This window comes from Coregonus lavaretus, assembly GCF_964263955.1.
Source record: "Coregonus lavaretus genome assembly, chromosome: 25".
In the NCBI taxonomy this organism is placed as follows: domain Eukaryota; kingdom Metazoa; phylum Chordata; class Actinopteri; order Salmoniformes; family Salmonidae; genus Coregonus; species Coregonus lavaretus.
In genome coordinates, this window is record NC_140012.1 from 17,769,091 (window position 1) to 17,785,336 (window position 16,246).

General features: G+C 43.4%; 1 protein-coding gene across 1 annotated transcript; it reads left to right on the forward strand.

The window, feature by feature from the left end:
* Window positions 1–1,660: 1,660 nt before the first annotated feature.
* Window positions 1,661–15,977, forward strand: LOC311100552 (LIM domain-binding protein 3-like; the record flags this gene model as incomplete). Its single annotated transcript, XM_084141458.1, has 8 exons — window positions 1,661–1,756; window positions 8,784–8,935; window positions 9,152–9,227; window positions 12,316–12,342; window positions 13,863–14,056; window positions 15,374–15,543; window positions 15,741–15,777; window positions 15,872–15,977. 8 exons carry the CDS (start codon window positions 1,661–1,663, stop codon window positions 15,975–15,977), a joined length of 858 nt encoding a protein of 285 aa, XP_083997584.1.
* Between the last annotated feature and the right edge of the window lie 269 nt (window positions 15,978–16,246).

Sequence of the window (16,246 nt, forward strand, 5' to 3'; positions counted from 1 at the left end):
AGTTTGATTTCACAGAAGTGTGATTGACTTGGAGTTACATTGTGTTGTTTAAGTGTTCCCTTTATTTTTTTGAGCAGTGTATTATTTTGAATGCTAGAAAGTATAGATTTTTTTTTATTACAAATATAATGTGTCGCTAAGTTTTATGTAATTGGTGGTACTGCCTTGAAAAATAATTCATTACAAAGATATACAAGGACCTTGAGCATTCACACCAGTGGAAACTGTAATCGGGGGAGGGTCTATATTACATAATATTATTAGCTAATCACACCCTTTTTGTGTGTCATCAATTTGAGGATCCTATTGTTAATTTGGTGTGTCTAAATAACAAGTGTCATTGGTGTTACTCTGTTTAAATGAAATTTAAATGTTTAAATGAATGAATTACATTGTGAGCAAAATTATTAATCATATTACTTCATGATCAATCATTTTAAAAGGGTTAATGACCTTAGATTTGAGCATCTGTGGCCTCCATTTATGAAAATCCTCAATAACCTACAACGTGTCATTGGTGTTACGATCTTTGGTGTTACTAATCCTACTGGTGGCACAATGCTATCATAATGGTAAAACCTATTTAAAGTAATTAAGCTGCAATATTAGTTGATTAAGAATGGGAAAATATACCCATAAATGCCAATGCATTTCAAGACCTACCCTTTTTCACCTTAAAAACAAAAACAAAAAAAAGGCATGTACAGTAATCCAACATGTAAATTTAGAAATGTAATAGTTGAATGTCCTAACATACTGAACTGTCAAAAGGTGCTAAAAAAGCTGATTCTTTATCATCTTGTTGATCATGGTGCCTGTCTCCTGGTAGAGGTGTTTCTAGGGAATCAGACATCAAGTTTCAGTAATGTGTTGCTTCCCCTTAGAGAGCTGGGAGAGATAACGCAGAGAGAAAGAGAGAGAGAAATAGAAAGAGAGAGTGATAGAAAGAGCGAGTCAAGGAATGAAAAGGTGACGCAAAAGGATATTGTGACACATTGAGAAGGTGAGATCACAGCAAAACAGACATAAAAAAACAGAGAGAGAGGAATTGATTGATGAGAGGGACAGATTGAGGTAGAGCGAGGGGAGAATGTGTGGGGCTAAGAGGAGTCTATATCTGCATGTGTGAGTAATGCAGGGTGATCAGAGTGAGGCATGCTGGGGGTAGGATTACATGCCTTATAAGGCCCCTGTGCCATCCATCCCTGTCTTCGTCTCTGCTCCACTCAGCTATTCTTGTCCCGTCTGTCCCTCACCCTCAACTAAGGCAAGACCTCTACGACAACGTTTCTATACACATTTAAACGCTTTATTCAGGTTTTCAGTGTTAGGTGTAGACTAGACTAGCTGTTGTGTGGTTTTAGGTTGAATTAGTTTGGAGTGTGTGTAGGTGAGTGTGTGTGTGTGTGTGTGTGCATACGTGTGTGTTTTTCACACCTGTGTTTGCGTGTGTGTGTATCAGAAGCTCCTCAGCGCCTGCCCCTCCCTCCCCCTATCCGGTGTTTGTCCCAACCGTTGGGAAATAACAGGGAGAGAACTCAAGAACGAGACTGAAGGAAGGGAATCAGAAAACGAGTGCAAGAGGAAACAAGTAAAAAGAGAAAAGCGGTTTCAGGAGGAAAGAAAGCAGTGTGTGTGTGTGTTTTATCCAAAGCTGAAGATGGCTACGTACACAGTAACTCTCAATGGCTCCGCACCATGGGGTTTCAGACTACAAGGAGGAAAAGACTTCAATATGCCACTTACCGTCTCCAGGGTAAGACACTACACACTTAAAGCTTTTCCTGTGTTAGAGAAATAGTGCTTATGGTTCATTGGTGTGTATGGGTGTGTGTGTGTGTGCTAAACGTGTGTGCGTGCGTGTAAGTGTGTCTTATGTAATGATGTAATGATTGATGACAGATGACGAGGGGTGAGGAATGACCTGCCAGCAAGAGTTCTAGAATACACTTCTCTCCCTATCTATCACACCCCTCTCTCTCTCCTTCGTTATCACCCCCCCCCCCCCCCCCCCCCTCTTTCTATCTAGACCTGTTGCTGTAGTTGTGTGTTGTGGTGTGTGTTGTTGCACTTGGCAGCTACTATGATGTATTTCAAGTGGATATGGAAATAGCAAATAGCAGTAGGGGGAGGAAAGAAGGATGACAAGGGAGAGCGCATCAGAGAGGGAGAGAGAGGAGGAGAGGTGCGATCATATGAAAAGCTGTGTGTTACCTAAAGCATCCTGCTGGGCCTCTCAGATGCCAAGTGTGTCCCTAAAGAAATCCTCTGTTGTCACCCTCTCCTCCCTTTGTCCATCTCTGGTCTTCTTACTACCTCTGGTCAGGTCTGGAGAAAAACAAAGGTACATAATGGTTGGCCCAATTTCTCCGACCTGCTGTCTGCTTTGGAGCTGTGAACTCCCAGTCATCTCAACTCTGTCTGTAGTCTGCAGCAGCTACCTGAAGCTGTATGAGGAGAGAGTGTGATCTCTGGATAGTCTGATCTCTCCTCATTACTGTAATGATTTAGCAGATGTGAGGTACAGAGCTAGCTAAATCGCCAGCTAGTGAGTGCTAGCCCATTGTGAGATTTTACCTTCCCTGAAACCTGAAGTGGAGTTGTCCTAGTGTTGGTGTTGATGAACATGATGGCTTCTGGAGCACGAAGTTTTGTTGTGAACAGAGGATCACACTCACTTTCCCAGTTTCTCCTTGACTGTTTCTGTTTCTGTCATGAGGGGGAAAGTGACAGATTTTTCAAATCTGGGTTGAGCAGGCAACATGAAGTAGAGGCAGACAACAAAGGAACAGTTTTCAAAACATTTCTTTTAGAGCATGATTCTTTCCATAACTTTGTTATTTTAAGTTGTACCAACAAATTACTTTAAAAACCATTCAAGAATAAAAGACACAAAACATAGCAAGTGAGAAAAAAGAAAAAAAAGCACAGAAAGTGGTGCAGCCCAGGAGGCCTATATGTTGAATGTCTTTCCCTATAAGTGTGCTGAAAGTCTGTTGTCAATTTGTTTACTGTAAAATATTATTGTATCTTGTCAAACACCATTTTTTCCAAAGGTTTACTAAGGGTTAGTAACAGGCTGATTGGTCGGCTATTTGAGCCAGTAAAGGGGCTTTTACCATTCTTAGGTAGGGGAATTACTTTTGCTTCCCTCCAGTCCTGAAGGCACACACTTTCTAGTAGGCTTAAATTGAAGATATGGCAAATAGGAGTGGCAATATCGTCCGCTATTATCCTCAGTAATTTTCCATCCAAGTTGTCAGACCCCTGTGGCTTGTCATTGTTGATAGACAACAATACTTTTTTCACCTCTTCCACACTCACTTTACGGAATTCAAAATTACAATGCTTGTCTTTCATAATTTGGTCAGATATACTTGGATGTGTAGTGTCAGCGTTTGTTGCTGGCATGTCATGCCTAAATTTGCTAATCTTGCCAATGAAAAAATCATTAAAGTAGTTGGCAATATCAGTGGGTTTTGCGATGAATGAGCCATCTGATTCAATGAATGATGGAGCGGAGTTTGCCTTTTTGCACAAAATTTCATTTAAGGTGCTCCAAAGCTTTTTACTATCATTCTTATATCATAGTGTATTTTCTTCTTCTTTTTATTCAGTTTAGTCACATGATTTCTCAATTTGCAGTACATTTGCCAATCGGTTGTGCAGCCAGACTTATTTGCCATTTATTTTGCCTCATCCCTCTCAACCATACCATTTTTTAATTCCTCATCAATCCACGGGGATTTAACAGTTTTTACAGTCATTGTCTTAATGGGTGCTTGCTTATTAGTAACTGGGATAAGCAATTTCATAAATGTGTCAAGTGCAGCATCTGGTTGGTTCTCATTACACACCACGGACCAACACATATTCTTTACATCAACAACATAGGAATCGCTACAAAACTTATTGTATGACCTCTTATACACTATATTAGGCCCAGCCTTTGGAATTTTGGTTTTCCTAGATATGGCTACTATATTGTGATCACTACATCCAATGGATTTGGATACTGCTTTCAAGCTAATTTCTGCAGCATTAGTAAAGATGTTGTTACGGATACAGGTATCCTGTATGTGTTTTTGTGTTTTTCCTCTCCTTCTGCCCTAATCACAGGTGTCCTTTGTGTTCCTGATTGGAGGTCGTTGGGGTGTCCCACCTGTCAGTCATCAGTTAATCTGCTGATTGCTGAGGTGGACCAATCAGTGGACAGTTCTCCTGATTGCACCACCTGTTTCTGTTTTCTTATCCAATCAGATCGCACATCCCCTTGTTTTAAAAGCTAGTCAGTTGTGTTTGCTGACAGAGACTCTTTTTGTTTGTGAGTATGTATACGGTGGTGTCTTGTTTTTGTGTACTCACTCGTTAACTGTTTAGTCCGTATGGTACCTATATTGTTTGTTTGTGCCTGGGAAAAGGGGGATTTAGCAAGTCGCCCTTGGGCATACACTACCCGTAGGAAAACCTTGTCTAAACACACTAGTTAGACCTGAGCAGACCACCCACTGTATTTTTGTATGTATTTACTTAGCAGTAAGCTTAGTAGTTCTTGAGGCAGGCAAGATCAGTTTAGGGTTTTTTGACTTTATTGTTTTATTCCTTGGGTCCAGCTCAGCCCCTTTTCCCCAAACCATTTACCGTGTGTTTTATAATAAACATTTTGTGTTTGACGGTAGCGTTTGGTTATCGGCGTATTTTGTTCTCACTGTTCCTTGGCAATAGCCTAATTTGCATGAGTTATGTTACGGGCCTCTTTTCCATCCACCCTAGACTTTTAAAGCCACGGGGTTCGTAACAGATGTGATCAATACATGTTCATGATTTCATTCCTGTACTGTTTGTAACTACCCTGGTAGGTTGACTGTAACCTGAACCAGGTTGCAGGCACTGGTTACAGTTTGAAGCTTTCTCTTGAGTGGGCAGCCTGATGAAAGCCAGTCAATATTTAAATCACCCAGAAAATATACCTCTCTGTTGATATCACATACATTATCAAGCATTTCACACATGTTATCCAGATACTGACTGTTAGCACTTGGTGGTCTATAGCAGCTTCCCACCAGAGTGTGCTTTAGGTGAGGCAGATTAACCTGTAGCCATATTACTTCAACAGTATTTAACATGAGATCTTCTCTTAGCTTTATTTTTTGTAGCTCTTATAACCATGTATTGCTACCACTGTATCATCAAAGGTATTATCTAAGTGAGTTTCAGAGATTGTCACAATATGAATGTCATCTGTTACTAGCAAATTATTGATACCATGAACCTTGTTTCTTAAGCTACATGTTAACGTAGGCTATTTTTAGAATTTTTCTGGGATGCTTGATTGTTTTGTGGTCCTCTGTAGCTAGCTCAGCTGGTAGAGCACGGCGCTTGTAACGCCAAGGTAGTGGGTTCGATCCCCGGGACCACCCATACACAAAAATGTATGCACGCATGACTGTAAGTCGCTTTGGATAAAAGCGTCTGCTAAATGGCATATTATTATTTTTTATTTTTTTATTGCTTTACTGGTAAGTTTAGTGGAGGTGCTCAGGTTATTTATGTTAGTGCAGGGTGAGCTGCACACAGTGGACTTCCTGCTAGGGCACACCACCTCAGTGCTAACAGTATAACTCTGGTTCATTTGCACATGATTGCTGCATATAATAGCTGTAGGATCAGCAGAGGCATTCAGGGCAGTAAGAGGGACATAAAGGTTACTTACGTTGTGTCTTCCAGCGCCCCTGGGATAATGTACATTTGCTGAAGCATTATGACAACTCAGCGACACAATGGTAGGGATTAAATGAGCAGGGCTTGGGTCATTGATAAGTCATTGTCTCAATGCAGATAGTGTCTTGTGATTTTGACCGGAGGATAGAGTTAGGCCTATTCACCGTTTTTTTTCCGGTCACGTGGCGGTTCTGTCTAATCGAACAGAACCATTGAAGGGAGTGACGACTAAAGCTGAGGGTTCACTGGAAGTGATCATGGCTGGCTGACAGGTAGAGCTGATCTATCATCATCAGGCTGAGAGTTGGAAGCAGAGAAAGAATATCAGTCTCGGCTGACTAATAAAGTACTATTCTATTCTGCTCTCATACTGAGGATGGCATTCACAGTCTGGGCTAACTATATGGACATTTCTATGCAGCAAAGAGATTCGGTAGATGAGCGTTAAAGATATCATGTTTCCTAACTCTGATCTTATCAGACCAGCATTGTAGAAGCAATGAATGTCATCCCCTTAACTACCACGAATTGTATCATAGAAAGCCATGCTAGTTAAATGTGAAAATGTTATGGAGGGTATTTGCTCCATTGTTTACGCTTTTGTTGTTGGCCCAATCTTGATCTGATTCATTCTGATGGTGTGCACATCTAACAGAGTATGTATTAAACATATCTGTTCTGGGTGTGAGAGTTCTGGGTCTGAATTTCCATGTTCTCCAGAGAGAAGGGAATACATTGTTGTGATTTGTCCGAAAGTGTGTTCTGATGGATGCAGTGCATGTGTGTGTGGTGTGTGTAGTGGATTCAGCATAAGCAGAGCAGGGTGGTGAAATGTGAAAAGAGCAGATGCTGTTAAGGAGAGAAAAATGGTGCTGCTGTGAAGTCATGCTGAATCAATCGAACAATTACACACACACACAAATGCGGATGCAGGCTGAATAAATGAATGAACAAAGGCAGAAGGCATCACTGAGGAGAAAGAGGAAAAAAGAGAGGGAGGGGCAAAAAGAGATAGAGGAAGGAAGGGAGATAGATAGAGAAGGCGGGTTTGAGTGGCACTAGCAGGTAGTTGGGGCAGTTAGGTTAAACAGAGTGAACATCAACAGCACTCTTTATTTTTATCTCTTTAATGAGCTGCCTGTAAGCCTAGCCTCTATCCCAGTCCCCAGCCCTGCATCTCTGTCCAAGCCCCAGTCCTCAGTCCACCCCTTACCTCAGCCTCGTACCCCAGCCCCAGCCCCTACTCTACCTCTGACTCCCTAGTCCCCCAGTAATCCCTAGTCCCCCAGTAATCCCTAGTCCCCCAGTAATCCCTAGTCCCCCAGTAATCCCTAGTCCCCCAGTACTCCCTAGTCCCCCAGTACTCCCTAGCCCCCAGACCTACTAACTCTGCGCTAAGAGCTGTACAGAGACTGTTGTGCATCCATCTAACTCTGCAAATGTAGCAGATGGGGATTTGTGAAACTCACTCCTCAGCCTGAAGTGTCGTCCCTTGGGCGGTCGCATGTGTCCTGTGTTGGAACGCTTCAGGAGGGCGGAACGCTTCAGGAGGGCGGTCGCGTGTGCCCTGTGTTGGAACGCTTCAGGAGGGCGATTGCGTGTGTCCTGTGTTGGAACGCTTCAGGAGGGCGGTTGCGTGTGCCCTGTGTTGGAACGCTTCAGGAGGGCGGTTGCGTGTGTCCTGTGTTGGAACGCTTCAGGAGGGCGGTTGCGTGTGTCCTGTGTTGGAACGCTTCAGGAGGGCGGAACGCTTCAGGAGGGCGGTTGCGTGTGTCCTGTGTTGGAACGCTTCAGGAGGGCGGTTGCGTGTGTCCTGTGTTGGAACGCTTCAGGAGGGCGGTTGCGTGTGTCCTGTGTTGGAACGCTTCAGGAGGGCGGTTGCGTGTGCCCTGAATTCGAGTCTCTGTATGAGCTGAATCAGGAGGAAGTGGCACTTGCTAAGCAAGCAGCTTGACATCCTTTACAACAACTCTGTAGTCTGTACTGCTCATTAGGTGTTTCTATCAAAGCTTTTCTCTGTGGTGTTTCTTTTAATGAGGAAGTTAGTTCAGATCAGTGTTTTCTGCTAGTTTTCTCTAGCTGCTGTTCTATCACGGCCCGGTCATACCACTTCAAAGTTGGGTTTGAAAATGGTGCTCATTTCAATAAAACTGTTTGGGATAACAGTTTTTTTTTTTTTTTTTTTAGAGGAGTATAGTATACTCAAGAAGTAGAAAACGAGAAGTACCAATTTTCTGTATCGGTCAGCATCAGTCCACTTCGACCACTGATCTGACTCCTGCTGTTGTGATTGGTGTGTTAGAAAGCTGTGTTTCTTTTGTTGAGTGAGCATCTTGACTCATTGAGGTGTATCCTGTGGAACGTGACAGATAGACAGTTGAGTTCTGTTAAGACGTTGATCTGACACTATTCTGTATGAGTGTTAATAAATGTTGATCCATCCTGGTGTGTCCCAGTGTGATCCCTACAGCTGATTATCAATTAGACACTAGTTTATCTGACTGGTTTGAATGACAACAGATAACCTGACCGACACTAGGATTATCTACCTTAGATTATCACACTCTGAATATCTATCTACCTTATATACTGAACAAAAATATAAACGGAACATGTAAAATGTTGGTCCCGTGTTTCATGAGCTGCAATAAAAAATCCCAGAAATCTTCCATACGCTAAAAAGCTTATTTCTCTCAGATTTTATGTGTGTGTGTATTTGAGCAGAAGTATCTATGTCAGTTTCTCTTACATAACTCTGCCTCTGTTACCCTCTCTCTCTCTTTCTCTCTCCCCACTGGGCACACACTGGTTGAATCAGCGTTGTTTCCACATCATTTGAAGGAAATGACGTTGAACCAATGTGGAATAGACGTTGAATTGACTTCTTTGCTCAGTGGGGCTTTCTCTCTCTCTCCCTCTTCATTCTCTCTCTCTCTCCCTTCTTCCTCTCCTTCCCTTTCTTCCACTCTTCCTCTTCCTCTCCTTCCCTCCCCTCTGTCTCGCTCCCTTCCTCCTCTCCTCCTAACTCTTCTTCTTCTTCTGCTTTCTCTCTCCCCCTCTAGACAACTCCAGGCAGTAAGGCTGCAGGGGGCAGTCTAGTCCAGGGTGACATCATCACATCAATAGACGGCCTTAGTACGGAAGGCATGACACACCTGGAGGCACAGAACAAGATTAAGATGGCCTCCAATAAACTGGCCCTCACCATGCAGAAGTAAACATACACACACACACAGGCACGCACGCACACATACACATGGGCGCGCACGCATGCACGTATAGACGCACACACTTACACACACACATACACAGACACACACACACACACACACACACTCTTAAAATACTTAGAAGATAACATGCAAAACTACATAACACATGTAAAACTACTTACACATGTAAAAGTCTGTTGTTGTTGCTCTGCACCCAGGTCGAAACGTCCTGCCCCTGTTCCCATGGCAACACCCAGAATGGACTCCCCCATGTCAGTTATTCCTCACCAGAAGGTAAAAAGTTTCGGCATTTGTGTGTCTGTGCGTGTGTGCACGTGTGGGATCAAGTGAAGACTCGAAGGCTGTGTGTTGGCGCCCTCTAGTGTTTCTATTTCAGCTGCAGCTTCCATATTAAAGAGCAGAGGATCAAGCTCTGGCCAAATCAATGACCATATATAAATGGACAAAGCCATCGATCATGTGACACCATTCATTCCTATGTGAAGACTGAAAAGCGCATTGAAGCCAAATAAAATTGGTTAAGATGCCGTCTCATGGAGACATAACATGAGCAGTTTGAGTTACTCCAGGAAGTGACGTCGCACGCTAGCTCAAAGCTACTCCCTCTCATTGAGTAACTCAAGTTGAAGGCCAACTGGGGTACTGCAGGCCTCCATTAGCAACTCAATTATCCTAATGACTTCTTCTGTGTGTTATTTAAAACCCCTAGAGTCGATATCTGCGCCCCCGCAGAAAACGAATTAGTATAATAAAAAAATCCCCATCAAAATCCACCTGTTTAAGCTAGAGATATATATTTTTGCTTGGGCTGCATCTCAATCCACCGCATCCGCCGATGTCAGGCTTCCACATCTGGGGTGAAAGGTGGTAGAGCTACTAGATCAGGAGACATCCCGAAATCGATCTTCTGACGAGCCTATGGTGTCCGAATGCCACAAGCTTCCGGGGACTCGTCTGAAGTCAGTACCGCCAATGTGTCAACTTCTGTCTGAAGGTAACTCGTCTGAAGGTAACCCGGTACCAGTTTAAAAATGATTGGAAGTACATATGGAAGTACTTTAGTGCAAGAAAATGCTTAAATATGGGTAAAAAAAAAAGAAACATTATTTCCTGAGCTTTCTTATATCTCTCAGATATAGGATAGACACTTCAAAACAGACTTCCTTTTTATAAATGTTATGACTATCTGTTTGCCATGTATGAATATGTTATTCAATGTGTTTCTATTGGCTAATTGCAGTAAATTAAATTCCATGTTTTATCAAATATTTTTTTTACATATATATATTTTTTGATACCTACAGGGGTAATAAAATTCAAAATCAAATAGCTAAATGATCCTTGTTATTACCATCTTAAAACAATTCCATATGTTAGCTTAGTAGAAACCCAGCCCCGGGCCCTTGGACCTTAGGGAATTAGTTCAAGGACATACATCTGGTGTATTAGAAGCGTTTATTGGTACCATGATTCGATTTACACAAAGATTGCCATTTTTCCATTCACTATAATGGGGATCCTGTTTTCTGCTAACAATGCCTGCAGTACCGCGGTCAGCCTTGAACTTCCACGGCTTCAATGATAGGGGGCAGTCGTTCTCCCCTGGGCCAAATAGTGAAGAGGATACACCACCCCTATCTATCTATCTTTTTCCTCATTCCTCATCAATCCTCTTTATTTATTCTTTCTCTCCTTTTCTCCCCCATCTCTATGTTTTTCTGAGTCCCTCACTCTACCTCTCTTGTCACTAAGGAGGGTGATCATGTTAAAAAAGAAGTAGAAGAAAAAGACGAGGTGAAGGTGAAGAAGTTTGGGAGACTATTGTCTAAAAAGCCTGTTGAGCCGACCCCTGCCCCCCGTACACCCTCTCCTCTCCTTCCCCCCTCCTCTGCCGCTGCAGTGTCTCTCTCGAACCAGAAGGGACAGTATAACTCCCCCATCAGCCTGTACTCTGCACACACTCTTAGAGAGATGGCCCTGCTGCAAGGCAAGGTTGCAGGAGATGGGGCAGGGGCCGCCAGGCTGGGAGGAGAGGGGGCGGACAGCGGAGTGCCATTCCTAGGGTAGGTAGCCTGGGGGCATATCTGAAATGGCACCCTGTTCCCTGTATAGTGCACTGATTTTGGCCACGTGTTCCCTTTATAGTGCACTTCTGTTGACCAGAGCCTCACTGAGTTCCCAACAAAACATCCACACTAACTAGGAAACAAAACACTCCCTCCTCTCCCAACCACTGGACCTACTGGAACTAAGGCCTTGTTGTACTACCCCAATTTTTTATTTTCCTCCTCACTCTCTTCCTGCCCCATCCCCTCCCCTGGCTATCTCCATTCTAGGACAACTTAGGGTATGAGCCGTGGGGGGTGTATCATACATCCCTGCCCCCAAGTGTGCACGTTAAACAGGACGGTGATCAAGAATACTCAGAACATTCCGTGATTATCCTGGAACACATTCCCCTGGCTCACATGCGCACTCGTCGCCCTAGGTGGTAACGTGCGCGCTCTGACACACACCTGGACTGTCTCCAGGTAATACTGCACCACACTCTGTGGCTGTGTACATGACGACTACAGTCATTCCGCTGACGACAGGTGCTTTAGCTGTTAGGAGTTGATTGCCTTTGAGGGAGCATCCCTGTCACTTCATCAGTTATTTGCTAAACTCAGCTGGGCTGGGGGGTGAAGTTAGGTAGATATGCTGATCAGAATACGGTAAACGTGTCCAGTAAACGTGACCTTAGTCTCACGCAGTACCCTGGTTCAGTACAGGCGACCCTCTTTTTGTGAGCTCACACACAAACACGTGAACAGCTGCTCCTCGCCGCGCTGGTATGTTCCACTCGGGTTACAGTGGATCCCAAACCCCCCTCTCATACAGTATCACACATACACATACACAGTGTCCCGGAATAGATCCATCTCTATATTCAGCACATAACCCATAAGCTCCAACAATTTGTGGAGTGTGTGTATCTCGGGGGTTTGGGCTGAAAGTAAAAAGACACATTTCTGGTCTCTCCAAGAAAATAGACAAAGTATTCTTATTTTTCTTCTTCTGTCTGAGTGTGTGTGTGCGTACGCTTGTGCATGTCTGTGAGTGTCTGTGTACGTGTGTGTGTGTCATGTGATTGTTGAGCTCCTGCTCCTGTCAGTTAGTCTGCTGGGTCGCAGGGAATCCTGGTAAATATCACAGTTGATGACACACAACTGCCATTATAACACACAGAATGACTCTATAACTATTACCTTACTATCACTCTGGTAATACCTTACCTTATCTCTCTCTCTCTCTCTCTCTCTCTCTCTCTCTCTCTCTCTCGCTCTCTCTCTCTCTCTCTCTCTCTCTCATATTGTTACAGATTATTGCAAACACGGCTGGAAAGTCAGTACCATCTGAATGTACAGAATTTGCATGAACAAAGTTTAAGAGTTTATATGTGTGCATGCTTAGCTGCGTGTATTTTGTGAATGGCATCTTGCCCATAGTGTGAGCATTGATCCATTCTCTGGTGATGATGGAGTGTCTATTCTGAGCATCTTTGTCAGAATCATCCTGCCAGTGTACTGTGTCCATGTGGCAGACTTAATCAATCAATGTACATGCACAAACATAGACATTGAAACAAACAATTCTAAAATCAACCTGCAATAGAGCATGCTGGGAAATAGGATAATGAAGGGTGTGGTCTTAGTTCAGGCCCCTGTATTAGGGTAAAACTAGGCCCTCAAAATAAGGCCTTATGAAATACGTATGGTATTGCGTTCAATAGATACAAAAATATGATAACATAATCGCAAAAACTGATGAATGCAACAACCATGTCTCTGTCACTAACAAATACAGGTATAGGTGGTAACTCTACAATTTCCTCAAAAGGCACTCTGGGAAATATTTGAAAAAGGCTTTACACTAAGCAGTGTGTTAATTTAACACTGTTCCAGTGTGTACATGGGTCCACAGACTCCACACTTTCAGTGTTGATTTAACATTCTCTGTGTAAATTGTTTTTATTTAACAATGGATCATTTTTATTTAACACATGCGTTCACAGTATATTCCGTATGGTACTGCACATATATGTGTGTGTGTTGACGTGTGCATGTGCGCATTGGTACTATATGTGTGTTAATAAGGCATCATAACTAACTAGGAATTTACAGTGTGTAAAGTGGAGCGTGTGTTTGTGTCTTACAGCCTGTTTAGTACTGGCTTGATTTGGTTTTCCTTGCTCGTCTGTATTTCTTGATCACTTTGTGATTATGTGTATTTTCTTGAAGTCATGGCTTATGCTCAATTTACTAGTCCTGAGGTGACACTATAGACAATGTATTTCAAATCAAATAAATAATAAAGTGAAGTCACCTCAATCTGCTTCCATAATAGAGAGAGACTAGGTACAATGTAATCATTCATAGTGTGAGAGTGATGAGAGAGACAAACAGGTACTATACAATCAGATATAGTGGACAAGAGAGACAGACAGGTCGTGGTAGTGTATTAAAGAGACAGATAGGTACAATGTAATCAGTGGTAATGTAAATGTACTAGAGTGAGACAGACAGGGAGTAAGCTATATGATCATTAGTTGCGTTTATCATATGTGTGTATATACCTTGTAGTGCTGTGCAGTGTGCGAGTCCACAGATGGAGGAAGGTAAGTGAAACTCTTAGCCCTACTCCTGTTGCACCTCTCACCATCCCTCCACCTTTTTTTCTCTCTTTCTTTTTTCCCTCTCTCCCCTCTCTCCGCCCGGTCGTCTGATTCCCTTACAACCTGTGAACCCAAATATGGATCCCTATTGCCACCTGCCCCCTTCATCCCACAAAACCCTCCCAACCCTCCCAAAATGACCCTTTATCCCTGACCCTTGACCCTTTACCCCGACCATATCCCTCTCCAGTCAGGAGTATGTGCCCAGCTTTAACCCCATAGCTCTGAAGGACTCAGCTCTGTCTACCCATAAGCCCATCGAGGTACGCGGCCCGGGAGGCAAGGCCACCATCGTTCACGCTCAGTACAACACCCCCATATCCATGTACTCACAGGACGCCATCATGGACGCTATTGCTGGACAGTCACAGTCCAAGGGCCATGAGGGGTAGGAGAGCACACACACAATGCAAAGAATACATTTTGTGTTAAGAGGCAGATACTCTGTCTGGGTCCTGCTGTATTTCTCCACTCCCACTTGTCGTCTGTGTCAATCCCATCTTTCTTTCTTTCTTTCTTTCTTTCTTTCTTTCTTTCTTTCTTTCTTTCTTTCTTTCTTTCTTTCTTTCTTTCTTTCTTTCTTTCTTTCTTTCTTTCTTTCTTTCTTTCTTTCTTTCTTTCTTTCTTTCTTTCTTCCGTCACTTCATCCACAACCCACCAACCAATCAACTACCCTGTGTTGTGTCATCCACCCCCAAACCCCCACCCCGCCCCCTTCTGATCATCTGACCTCAGTGAGGATGTACCTGCTGGCTCCCCCCTGGCGTAAGTATCACCCCCGACTCACCCTTTACTCACCGCCTACTCAATCTCCTCTCATAAATGATATGTAATAAACATGTAATAAACTAATATCGGGCTCATGTTTGGCTTATATACTGTAAGTCTAATAAACAGTATCAAACTCACATCTGTCTCATATGATATCATCACATGATACATTTGCATATATCATATGGCTCTCGTGTTTTTCACATGGTTCTATCCTTGTGTCTAGCTATTTCTCTCTCTGTGTGTCTGTCTCATTGTCTGTGTGTCCAGTTTCTTGCATTCAGAGGTGAACTACGATGTTTCAGGGGTTAACTAAGCTGTTTCAGAATGTATTCAGGGGTTAACTCTGGTCTGATGACATAAAAGGGAATTTTCTGAGTATCACTGGTCTCCCCCTCCTGTTCTAACCCCCCAAACACTAGATGAGGCTCCTAGCATAACGAAACAGATTAGATCAACTGGAATGACACTCTCACTCACGTTTGCACAAAGAGCTTTGAGCAAACCACGCCCCAAAATATTCATTTTAATGATCACTAAAAGAAATAACACTTTTTTGAACTGCAAAGAACCATTGAAGAGCTCAAAGGGTGCTTTGGGTCAGTATGGTTCCACATAGAACCCTACTTTTTGTGTGTGTAACCCATCCAACCACCCTCCCGGAGAGGCCTACACTCTTAGAAAAAAAGGTGCTATCTATAACCGGAAAGGGTTCTTCGGCTGTTCCCATAGGATAACGCTTTGAAGAACCCTTTTGGGTTCCAGGTAGAACCCTATTGGGTTCCAGGTAGAACCCTTTTCCCACTTTGTTAGATCATATTTATTAAATGGGCCCCAATACGATATCCTTCTTTTATCCCCTACGGTCTGTGTTCCATTGACCTCTTTACCGCATCTATGGACTAGTTACTGACATCATGTCCCCTGCCTGCAGTGGTTCCCTGCCTATGAAGGACCCGGTGGTTGACAGTGCGTCTCCAGTCTACCAGGCTGTGATCCAGCCACATGACAGAGACGAGGAGATGGCCGAGTGGGCCAGACGGGCTGCCAACCTGCAATCCAAGAGCTTCAAGATGCTGGCCCACCTCACCGGCACCGAATACAGTCAGTACACCTTTACTCAACGACTTCTTTCTCCCTGTCTTGTTCTGTCTAGCTCTTATTCTCTCTCTACTCTCTCCATCCCTCTTCATCTCCTGTCTTCTCTGTCTCTGTACTTCAGAGATTTCTTCTCTTCATGTTTTATGTATCCTCACCTCTCTTCTCCCTCTCTTCTCTTTCCCCCCCTTCTCTGTCCTCAGTGCAAGACCCAGATGAAGAGGCCCTGCAGAGGTCGAGGTGAGGCGCACACACACACACACACACACGCAAACACACACACAAACACACATATGTTACCCTCCGTCTCTCTCTCTCTCTGTCTTTCTCCCAGGGATAAGTTTGAGTCGGAGGTGAAAGGACCTCGCTTCCGCAAGCTGAAGAACTGGCACAACGGGCTCTCAGCTCAGATCCTCAATGTCCCTGAGACACCCTTCTAATCAGCTCTATCCTTTATCTTTAGAATGTTTGGAATGGTTTTTGTTTTTCTTTCTTTTTGGTTGTTCTGTCTCTCCTAACTGATAGGGAACTGTACAAAAAAGTATTTAAGAGAAATTGTAAAAGTGATCATGTAAACACACGCTTGCGAACACACACGCGCACACACATGCACACACCTATGTACGCATGCTAACAATGAACAAACATGCACACACAAATACATACAAATGCACATACACCCACACATTTTAAATGTACTATTATCATG